The sequence below is a fragment of the Ornithodoros turicata genome, chromosome 3 (assembly GCF_037126465.1).
Source record: "Ornithodoros turicata isolate Travis chromosome 3, ASM3712646v1, whole genome shotgun sequence".
Lineage (NCBI taxonomy): Eukaryota > Metazoa > Arthropoda > Arachnida > Ixodida > Argasidae > Ornithodoros > Ornithodoros turicata.
Window position 1 is genome coordinate 70800614 of NC_088203.1, and position 12483 is coordinate 70813096.

General features: G+C 43.3%; 1 protein-coding gene across 1 annotated transcript; it reads left to right on the forward strand.

The window, feature by feature from the left end:
• Positions 1-873: 873 nt before the first annotated feature.
• Positions 874-4696, forward strand: LOC135388593 (uncharacterized). The gene is made up of 13 exons (XM_064618224.1): positions 874-1006; positions 1071-1263; positions 1348-1389; positions 1613-1681; positions 1912-1956; positions 2026-2085; positions 2142-2180; positions 2342-2380; positions 2695-2760; positions 2965-3024; positions 3295-3348; positions 3917-4013; positions 4613-4696. Coding segments are annotated over exons 1-13 (843 nt in total). The 5' UTR covers positions 874-929; the 3' UTR covers positions 4615-4696.
• Positions 4697-12483: the final 7787 nt, after the last annotated feature.

Genomic DNA, 12483 nt, shown 5'->3' on the forward strand with positions numbered 1-12483 from the left:
CTAAGACAACGGCTGTGATTCTACAGTACGATCTCTTCTGCCATGCGAGTATATATCATCCCGGACCGTTCTTTATGGAACAATTTTTGTCCAGAACGCAGCACGGGATATTACATACATGGTTGTTGTTAACCTCACGTCGTTTCTTATTGAAATATTGGCTGGGAAACGTACTGTAGTACAATCCCCAGCGCTGCACTGCCGTGACGGTCTAGTTTCGGAATGCAAAACATAACGTAATTAAGAATCGAACGACAGGACACCTGTGAAACACTGTTAGGATACATCAGTATACTGGCACCTTACAAAATTGTGTGATGACAAACAACGATCAACGCCTGCAGCGCAATAAATACTCACAATCTCCGTTGCCTCCCATTGTTTTCTATGGGCGCACACTGCGTTTTAGGGCCTCCCAACATGGCGGCCCGAATGCACGCCTCTCCCCCACGAGCCCCTCTCCCATGCGCGATCCAGCCTTTATACATAGAGATCAGTGGTTACGGCCAAAGCAAAGCGAACCAGCCACAGGGGTGACATATGTCCGCCATATTTGTAACTACCCTCAAGCGGTCGCTTGGTGCAAAACCGCCATCTTGTCCTGGTCAGGGGCGGATACAGACCCTCGGTTTGGGGGGGGCGGTTTCTTTGCCGGAGCGCGCAGTGGGGGAGGGGGAGAGGGAAATGCAATGCATAAACTGACGTTTTGGGGGGGGCGATCGCCCAACCGCCCCCCCCTTGGATCCGCCACTGGTCCTGGTCGCACGTCACTAAACATCATTAAACGTCATTGCTCTACGGACCAATCATGTGCATCTATATGTTTTGTTTGTTTACTTCGACGCTTTTTGACGCAGCGCACAGCTGGGGCTGCCGTGTACTTCGGTAGTTTTGTTTCTCTGTTGTCGGCATGCTATTTGTAATTCACAATGGTGATATGTTGCTATTTGGGATGCGCGAATCGCTCGACATTCGCCTGCAAAGAATCTGGTATAACATACCACTGGTAAGTGACATGTTCCGCGAGTTTCGAAACTCTTCGTATTTATTGCCCTCGGCTCTTCGTATAGTTTTCCTCGCGATTCCTCTCTGCGGCTGGCATGGGCACATGCAATTGGACGTCCAAGCTGGGTCCCAACAAAGAATAGTGTTGTCTGCTCGAAGCATTTCAGGAATGACGATTTTGACAGGACATCACCGGCACGAGTCCGCCTACGACAAGGCGCTGTTCCCGTTGCACACTCTTCGGTACACGCTCTACAGGTGCGTAAAATAAAAGAAGAAAAGGTAGTCGGCGCGTGCATGAACTACATTGATATGCTGCTGATATCACTTTGTCATTTATAGCACCTGCAGGTGTTACAAGCCAGCAGACGAGAACCAAGTGATGTAAGCTAGTCATTTTCATTATACAGTACCACAAAATGCTTGTTGCTTAAGTTCACGAAGTTGAGGATGTGCCAACCGCATTAGCCGGCTTATATTTATTACATTGTACTGCGCGCATCATTTATTTCTGTTGCCTTGTTTGTTACGACGTATGTAGTTCCCGAAATCGGAAAATGTGCATGGTACCAAATACAATATTGTTCTGATTTTCTTTTTCGTGTAGAGCACATCAGGTCCCTCTTTTGAACAGGAAGGCAGGTTGGGCCCACACTGCTCTGCGCAAGCTCAGCAGGTGCATAAAGAATTTCGTTTTGTGCATAGAAGTAATTGCAAAGCTGAATAATGTGCCATGTGAATATCTACTGCTGGCTTACATTTCTAACATTAATGTGCTACATTATATATGTTGCCTTGGTTACTTGGTGCCCTATATTAAATCCCTGAAAGTGGAAAGTTCCTGCATGTATATGGTATGTCATTATCTTTTTTGTGTAAGACACATCATGTTCCTCCTTTGAACAGGGGTCCAGTACGGTGAGCCCACACTCTTTGATCCATGATCAGCAGGTATGTGAAAAATTGTGGTTGTGTGCAGTGGTGCATATATAATAGCTGTTGCCACTGTTGTCATTGTAGTATCTACAAGAAACAGAAGTGCCACATACTGTGTCTGAGCCTGGACCAGAGCTATGTGACGTAAGATCTGGTTATATGCATTCCACTACAGTATCACTAAACATTTTGCATTACAGGTGCACGAAGCTATGGATGTATTCGCCTCGTCAACTATGGTATATGTGATTTAGTGTTCTCAGTTTAATATTCAGGTGTCGGCTATGCATTTCAAGTCACCTGTGTACACAGTAGCTCGATTGGGCATGATGTGTTTATTTCCTTTAGCTGGATTATGTACATCACCATATAAGACATTCTGCTATTTTCTCCCTTTAAGGGCACATCAGGTGGTCACTTGGATACTGCGCTGAGTGGTGTAAGCATTGCTTTGCTTTCATATGGACGCTGTCATTGCTGTGTACTGCTAAAAAATATAGCCATATTGTAAATGCAATGCCAAAATGATTAGGTTTCCTGTCCATTACTTGTGCTTTACCGTATTGACTACATAGATGTAGCAGTGTTGTGTGAGTATTTTTGCATGTGCTTTTGAACCTTGCTTGAATGAAGTGACTGAGCACATTAAAGTCCCAAAAGATCTATATGCTTGCATCATCACAAAAATCTGGAGCTTGTTTTTAGTTTTCCGACTGTTTGGATAAGTGCTAATCGTATTGACATCAATTTTAGGACAGCACTGGATTTGACTGCGAGAATCTTTCAGCTTTTGATGACTGGAATGAGGCAACATCACCGGTAAGATGTTAGCACGTGGAAATTGCTGTATGAATGTTAATTGGCTGTGCAATAGCTATTACTCTCTGCCCCTCTGTGGTAGTATATGTGGTAGAGCTCATTAATTCAATTTTCATTTACCCACCGTGACAAAAACCATATTTTGCTCTATTCTAAACCACTTCGAAGCATAATCCTGCATCTCTTAGTACATTTTCTTTGCAGAGTCTCTTGGAAAGCAGTACCAGTGCTGAAACTCCAAAATCGTTGAAATACCCATCTCTGGTAAGCCTCATAGAGAAAGATCGGTAGTTCTGAGACACACACACACAAAAAAAAGAGTGTAGCACCCATGCCATTCATCCAGTTATGTGCTGGTCACTTCATGATCACAAAACACGCTTCGTTCACAGCATTATTTAAACGTGAAAAAAAAAAAAAAAACTTCTTGGTTCCTTTATGTGAAATATACGTGAGTGCTCTGAAAGCGTGTAATTCAACATTGCAAACCTGTAACATGTAATTTATGTTTTTGTTATTTCTGTATATTTCCAGATCACTAGTTCCTCCAGCATTACCTTTTCTACCCCAAGCACCAGCAGATATACGGTAAGAGTAGTGACCAGGGATACTAAGAATTGCATGGGTATATACTGTGAAAAGATTAACCAGTGGATATGCAGGAGAGATAATATGTCATACAGGTACAGGCAAACTGCTTGTAGACGGCAAACTCCACACTGAAAATAGCTTAGCTTAGGTGCAAAGAACATGCTGAAGATTTGGTGCAAAGAACGAAGTACAGCTGAGCATGAGAGCAGAGGGCACAACCATAGTGAAGTGCAGTTAATGAAAGTCATGAAAGTTTATGAAAACTCTGAAACAGGGGGAGGAAGTAATTTTTAAAGTACATATTTATCGGATGTAAATACGACATTATACGACATGCTGGAGAACACAGTGAGGGATTGGCCACACACTGGTGTTCACATTACCGATAGTGTACATGAGCATTAATGTCAAGATTTCATAAGATATTCGGTAGGATACTTAGTTTCATTCCCTCTAATGACAAATTATCCACTGCATACCACTTTCTGCATGTTGTTGATTACCTACAACTGTAACACAAACCACAATGAATTGTACACATTTGACGAAATAAAGATTACTTTAGCCATCCCACAGTGGTGGACTTCCTGTGATTTGCATGCCTGATTTTGTGCCACCTGTTCTGGCAACTACGACTCAAAGGTGCAGCACTCCTGTACTCTGTGAGTATCACAATATGTATTCAGAAAGATACAAGTTTGTTAGGTCATCACTTAGTTCAGGGTAGCACTGCGTACAAGTGAGAAACAGCAATGAAGCTTCCTTAAAGTTATTTCTAGCTTTGGCATGGTGCTGAATGAAGGGAAACATCATCAGGTACAGAACGAAAGGAATCAGTACAGGAAGAAGTGTGGAAAGCTTGTAATCAATTTTAGGAAGCTTCATTGCCATTTTTCAAGTGTCTGTTCTACTACTAGACCTGACTTTCCCACTCTACCTCCCACTCATGTATATATATACCTCATCTGCATTCCACTGCATGTAAGTGTTCAAATTAGCCAAATGGCATGGCTCTTGTACTGAGCATATGTTACCGTCCTTTTATTTTTCTTTACTCAAGGAAGAACCATTTGTAAGAGAATTAAGATAAGTCTCCCTTGCCCTTGATAAAGTGCAAGCAGCACACTACTATTACATGAAAGCAAAATAATAAACAAGTAACAATAGATGCATGATATAAGATAGCTGCATGGCCATTGCTGTTATCTATATCAAAACTGGCCCAGTGATGTGTTAACATAGATGCTAAATACTGTCCTAGGAACCATCATCTGAGGATACACCTGTAAAGGCTTTCCTCAAAAAGGAAGTAAAAAGAGTAGGAAACCTTCACACTGTCAGCAAGAAGAGGATTAAGGCTCTGCAACAGGCACAGCGTCGTATAAAACAAAAGGTTGCAAAGCTAGAGCATATAACTAGCGACCTCACATCCAAGAACATTCTGCTGGAGGAACAAGCAAGGTGTCTAGAAAATATTGCTGGCGCGAACAAAGAGCTCCTTATGCGACAGGCAGCTAAGGTTGCAGGCACTAGCTTACCAAAACAGTACAGTCCAGAGCTCCGCGCTTTTGCTCTTACTCTGCACTATCTCTCACCACGTGGGTACGACTACGTACGTCACACTTTTGACACATGCCTTCCTCATCCCCGTACTATTAAGAGGTGGTACCAGTCTGTCGATGGTGAGCCTGGCTTCACAAAGGAGGCAATTGCAGCACTACACATGCAGGCAATGAGCAACAAGCAAAAAGGTGTGCCATCTGTGTGCAGCCTTATGGTTGACGAAATGGCTATAAGGCGGCACATAGAGTGGGACGGAAGAAGGACTTATGGGTATGTAAGTGTGGGACCAAGCTGTGACGATACTGGCACAGTAGCTAAGGAAGCGTTTGTCATCCTGCTTGTTTCCCTACATGAGCAATGGAAGTTACCCATTGGCTACTTCCTAGTAGATGGCATCTCTGGGGAACAGCGCAGCAACCTCGTGAAAGAAGCATTGGTACTTGCTCACGAAGCTGGAATAGCAGTTGTGTCACTTACCTGTGATGGTGCTGCAGCTAACCTTTCCATGCTGCAAAACCTTGGCTGCTGCCTACAGTCGAACAATCTGAGAACAAGCTTCCCCCATCCCAACACAGCAGAACCCATATTTATATTCCTTGACGCATGCCATATGCTAAAATTAATAAGAAATGCCTTATCACATTTCAAATGCTTTGTTGATGAAGATGGCTGCACAGTTTCGTGGGACCACGTTGAAAGACTACAGTTACTGCAGGAGAAAGAGGGGCTTCATGCAGCAAACAAGCTACGAAAAGCCCACATTCACTGGCAGCGACAGCCTATGAAGGTGAGGCTTGCCACAGAGCTTCTAAGTATGTCTGTGGCAGATGCTATAAATGAATGCCGTAGCCTGGCCATTGAAGGTTTCGAAGATTCTGAAGCAACTGAAAGGTTTCTTAGGATCATCAACAATACTTTTGATGCCCTTAACTCAGTGAATGTGCAACAAAAGTCTTGGAAAAGACCACTGTGCCCTGACAACATTGATGATGTCCGTAAAATGTTTCAAATTGTGACCTCCTACATATCTCGGCTTCGAAAAAGTGAATCTGGGCCTCTTCTTCTGCAAACAAATAGGAAAACTGGGTTCCTTGGTTTCCTTGTGTGCTGTAAAAGTGCCACTGAACTGTATGACTCTCTCTTCTCTAAGTCTCTGGTGAACTACCTCCCAATGCATAGAGTGAGCCAAGACCACTTAGAACTATTCTTTGGCATCTTACGTTCACATGGGGGCTACAACAACAACCCAACTGCAAGGCAGTTTGCAGCAGCATATAAAAAGTTGATTGTGAGTACTGAAGTACAAAGCTCCCGGAAAGGAAACTGTCTCCCACTTGAAAACGTCACTATACTGCATGTCAGTAGTGCAACACAGGTGCAGTCAGAAGACATAATAAACTGGACGTCAAAAGGGAGGACTGTGGTGACTGAAGAAACAAGCCTGCACAACGACATCTCTGATCATGACTATTTTTCAGATCCTACAGAACCGTCCATTTTTGGTGACAGAGTTATCGTATATATTGCAGGACACATTGTGTCCTACCTACAGGGATACCTAAAATGTGAGACCTGTGTCTCCCACTTGACAGTTCTTGTGCCTTCTCTCCACCATTCTTTGATACAACAGAAAGAAAGGTTTCACAAACTTCCTTATCCATCCCCTGATGTAATCACGATATGCAGAAGATCAGAGAAGGTGCTACGCGAGGCCCTTCTTAAAGAAGGTATGGCATCAGGAACTCTCATGCAAAGAATGCTCCTGCAAGTGCTGGGTTCTGTGATGGACAGTGGGTTCTTTCCTTCTCTACGTGAAGAACATATGCTCGAGCAGTCTCCATTGGAAAATCATTACTTTCACTTGATAAGATGCATTGCACACAAGTACCTCAATATACGTATGCGGCATGCCAGCAAGACACGCACAGAGGAGCTGCATAAAGTCAGATGCAGGCAATTGTTTACTAAGCTAACTCAGTTTAAAGGACAATAGTTTTATGTAACTTCTTACAATATGCATATTTCCAGGGGTTTTGTACATATGTGCAGTAAGTCTTTTAATTGCATACTATTGTTCAAGTGCAATTACTATTAGTTTAAAGTGCAATCGTTTTATGTGATTCCTTATAGTATGCTTATTTCCTGTTGTTTTGTACATATGCACAGCAAGTACTTTAATCATGTATTATAGTTCAAGTGCTATTACTATTTGAAGATGTAGTTCAGTCACTAGTGAAACTACATTTCTATACCATTAATTAAAGCCATGACTACTGCAACTGTGTAATGCAATGTAAGTATATTTTCAATTACTCACCCTTTTAATAGTTCATTTTTTTACAGTATTCCCATGCTCATAACACCCTACCATGTCTTACAAAATATCATACACAAAGATCACTGACAGTACTCTGTACCTTGGAGCATGCCCACGCCCGGGATTCCGTGTACTCTGATTTACCTTGTACAATGTGCATCTTGTCTTTTCCAAAATGTGGTCTTACAAAAATTGGGCCCGTGCAGCAGATATTTTTCATTACTTTTCCTTTGCGTGAGCAAAAACTTGTACTTGCAAACAAGTTTCACAATGAAGTTTTATGCATTGTGAATCAAAATCAGTGAAATAGATCCGATTATGAGAGTACTTTCAATGGCTCCCCGAGACCTTTGGCATCTCCATGCAGTCAGAACTTATTCATCATAGTTATGATAACTTATGATTAGTTATGATTTTTCTTGGGCTGCACTTTTGTAAGTTGGCTGCAAAGTTGTAGGTCCCTAACAAGCATGAAAATGTCAGGCCGTGCTTCACTAGGTGTTGTCAAACTCCAAAGGAGCTTTTTGTCCTTGGGTCCCCCACAATATTGTGGAAATAAATACTATTATTATTATAGCATACACACAAAGAAAGTAAAGTGAAATTAGGACCAGATGTCTTGCCTGCCCATGCCTTTTGGGGATAATAACGCATGGAATGGAGGAGAATGTGGTGCTTTTGTCAGTGTTCAGGTGATACGTGATGTGGAATGTTGTATGCACTAAAGCACCCAGCAGCATTGTAGAATGGTCGCTGTATGCTATATCTGTACTTTCCACCAGTTTATTTCAAGCGTCAATGAGCCATAAAGACCGCTGTGTATCAACGTGAAGGCAGGAGCTGCAACTAAGTAGTTACGCCTTGCAATATAACCTAACTGATGTAGGTAATCAGCAGAAAACATCGCTACTATTGACTACTTCCCATGTCTGCATATAATTTTTCACCTCGTGCTATCTATCATGCATGTCATAAACATATAGGTACGTTCGTATAATGTCTGTAAGCAATACAGTACTTTTTTTAGCTGTCAATAGGCCATCGTTCCGTTCCAAGCAAAGCGATCATACTACGGTGCCGCAGTTTGACGTAGTTGGAACAAGATGGCATAAATCAACACTAAGCGATATTTTATCTATCGAATCACAGCGATAGTTTATTTCACATATGATGGGTACCAATATGACTCCGTGTAGAAGAGCACCTCCGATCCGATTCACTGAGCGAACCCAAACACCGATGTCGTCGGCGGTCACTGCGAGACCAATTTTATGAACTTGCATGCTCAGCTGCAATAATAACCAATAAAACTGATTACCGAGGTTGAAAGAAGTCACGAAATACCGCACAGAAGTAGAATCCGTATTGTTTACAAACGTTTCGAAACCGATCACGGGCGCAGCCATGTTTTTGGTGACGTGAACAGTGACGTAGCTCATGACGTCCGACCAGGACCTGTCCAGAATGCATTGCGGACCCCCGACACGCTATCTCTATGGGCCGAATGCATTGTACGCCACCCCTGTGGAACCAGCGCCAAGCGAACACAACAAAACTGCGCATGCGCGACTGACAGCGCTGGCTGGTGGCATGGTGAACAGGCAAGGACGCGGGAGTTCGTGTTGGCATGCAGCCAATGCAGCCATCGCGGCCCAAGAAGCAAAAATAGGAAACTGTACACAATATTTTTTGTCAATTTAAACTGAAAAATATTGCATCGGGGACGTGCCTGGTATCATGCATGTGTAATTCCACTGAAGTGACACTCGCCCCACATTACGTCCAGAGTACAATGTCAAAATACAATCCTCAGGATGTCATGCAATTGACAGCCTTTGCGACACTACCTATGGATGTCCTAATGATGTTTAAATTGGACCAGGACGTCTGGACTAGATGAGGACGTCCATGGGCTTTTTATGGTTTATTGGGATGAGGTTGTGTTCCAGCAATGTGCAGTAAGTGCATATGTTGAGTCCTTTGCTATACGTTACGTTGTGCACTGTTGCATTGTTGAACACTGGCCACTTCAAATGAAGCGAATACAACGCGTTCTTTCTTGGTGTGGGCTGTGACGCACATCACCCAGGCGTTCCTTCACAAGAAGCTGCTATAACTGCCATGAAGAAATGTAGGCAAACAGTTCAAGCGGACAGTTCAAGAAAGCCTATCTCGCATTCATCCGTCATCAAGTCCTCCACACGATTTCACCATCAGTGTACCTCTTCAAGATCAACCTCGTTTTGTGTCCATAGATGATGTTGACATTGATTGCTTCGTCTCATGCAGTATGGTTCTGGAGTGTCAACGCTATTGCCCTTACCTTCCCGCGGCAATCGCTCTGCATTTGATGATACGGCAGTGGAATTGGGGTTTTCACATTTCAAGAGAGCGAGGAAAGTTGCGCGGTAGCTAGTGTTTCTTCGCTGCCAAGCTTCGAAGATCAACTGAAAGCCTGGGCGCTCGAATCGACCGTTACACATTTGGACCTAACTAAACTTTTGAAAGTATTACGGACGGTTCCCTGTCTTTGTGAGGTTCCAGTGTGCGAGAGTACCTGCAACGAACTCCCTGTACTGCTTCTGGAGTAGAGCAGGTGGGAGATGGAACGTATTGTCAATTATTGTAAAATGGTACACATTTCATTCATGCAGAAACGTGCCTTCAGTTTTGAATAAAACTACTTTGCAAAGTACTATCACAGTCTAGCAACAGTATCTTTATGTATTTTTTAGATTTGTTGTGCAATATAAGTGAAGGTTAATTATATTCAGTGCAGAATTGTACTCAATGATTTCTGAAGTGCAGAATGGGCATAGAAGGTGGCTTACAGATCTGATATCTATTTTCTAAATGACTCTACTGCCGCCAAATATCGCGCACAGGTTCAGCGTCAGGCCGGGTAACCCACAAACGCAAACGGCATTTATGGAGCTTTTGTCTTTTTACTGTAAAATGCTGTAGGGTGATTTCATGCCGAATCAGGCAGGGTGGTCCGGTCGACCTCTCCAATTTTTTTCTTTCAAACATACAGGGTGTCCCAGAAAACGTGTCATTGAATTATAATAAAAAAAACTACGCCACCTAGAATCATGCGGTCAAGAGCATTTGTTCTTATTAGGTTTTTGCCACCTCCTAATGTGAATATCATGTACTGCAAGTTTAATTCTGTAAATATTTGCGAACTCAACTCGGAAATTTGCCAAGTAAAGGTCACTTTTTTACCCCACCAATATGAAGAGCGTGCCGAATTCACTCAAATTCATGATAATTCACAGTGATATTCACGAGCTATCCCATCGGAAAAAATAGCCGAATACCATGCTTTTCGGAGCACCCGACCACAGCGCGCGATGACTTTTTGAGCGCAATCGCTCTCAGTGCGACGAAAGGAGGTTCCGAAGCCGGCCCACAGAGTGATAGTAGAAAAAGTAACAGTTCCTAAAATTGGGAGAGGGAAAGCATTATCCCAGCGAAAGTCGGACGTGATAAGCCGTGCCTGTTTTATCTCTTTCTGCGATGTCGGGGAGGGCTGGGTTTCGAACCTCCTTTCGTCGGACTGACAAAGATTGCGCTGAAAAATTCATCGTGCGCTATTCTGTGCGACCTCCGTAGAGCATGATGTTCGGCTATTTTTTCCGATGGGATAGCTCCTGAATATCCCTGTCAATTATCATTAATTTGACTAAATTAGACACGCTCTTCACATTGGTGGGGTAAAAAAGTGATCTTTACTAGGTAAATTTCCGACCTAAGCTTGCAAAAATTTACATAATTAAACTTACATTACACGACATTCACACCAGGAGGTGGCAAAAACCCAGTAAGAACAAATGCCATTGACCGCATGACTCTAGGTGGTGTAGTTTTTTTTATTATAATTCAATGATACGTTTTCTGGGACACCCTGTATATTTTGTGGAGGGTTGTTCCATCTGCTCCCCAAGACCTGTGAGCGATAACGTTCATGAGATTTAAAGACTTTATACATTTTGCTTTTAGTTGTTTGATGTGCGGCAAAAACGTAAGCTTTCTCAAATACCATTCCCAGAAATTCGTGTTCTTCTCGGACAGCAATGTCCTCACCATTCATGGAAAGTGTAGGGTTTGGAAGTAGTCCCTTTTTCCTGGCAAACAGAACGCAGATAGTCTTTTCTGAAGAGAACTTGAATCCATTCTGGTCTGCCCATTTAACCAGTCTGTTTATTGCTAGTTGTAACTGCCTCTCACAAGTTGCCAAATTTGCAGACGAGTAAGAGATTTGAATGTCATCAACGTACAGCGAATACGATATAGACGGAGAAATTGCAGCGGCTATGTAGTTCATTTTCACAATGAATAATGTCACACTAAGCACGGAGCCCTGAGGAACTCCATTCTCCTGAAGAAATGGTTGTGACAGAGTGCTGCCCAGTTGGACCCTGAAAGTTATATCTTGGAGAAAGTTAGTGACACAGCGTAAAAGCCGGCCCTGTATCCCTAAAAAGTACAGATCCCGGATGATACCATACCTCCACGCGGTGTCATATGCCTTTGTGGCGCCCTCTCTGCATCACATGAGCCTACCTGCCTACTCTGCTCTCCGCCCCTGGAACCCTCCCGGCCAGCTCTTGTCCGCACCGTTGATCCCGCCATTTCTGCCAACTCAGCACCAGACGCAAGTCCAGCCGTCCCTGTTCCACGTGTCGCCTCTATTTCTCCTCTTCACGTATCGACGCGAACCTCAACCACTCCACCGCAAGCGCAGCTCCGCGTCTGAAGGGTACCGTATTTTCATAACTATTTAACATATTCAGCTGATTTTTTTCCCCACATACTGTCAGGGGTGAATAGCATTGCATCCTGAGTTCTGAGGATTCTAAGGTTTGCCTTAGAGGAGATAAAAAATCGCAAAGTTCCCTGATTTGCAAAATATGGTACGTTTTGGAACCTCACCAGTCGTCTCCCAATTGTGATACCCGAAGGTAATATGCATCATTGTATTCGTATCGAAATGCCCTTTCTTCTCATAGCGAGTACATCGTATTGTGATTTGGGGCAACGCATCCAACAGTTGTTTTGTGAGGGGTGTCTACCGAAAATGCGTAAATTCGACAGGACGCAGCCCAACCATCCCCACTCGTGACAACTTTCATATTACTCACAAACGTTCTTTATGACGACTCAAAATAACACACACAAAAAATTGCTTCAGAGATGGGCGAAGTTGTTCGTAACGCAACGGTCATTCGCAACGTAACTTCGACCATCTC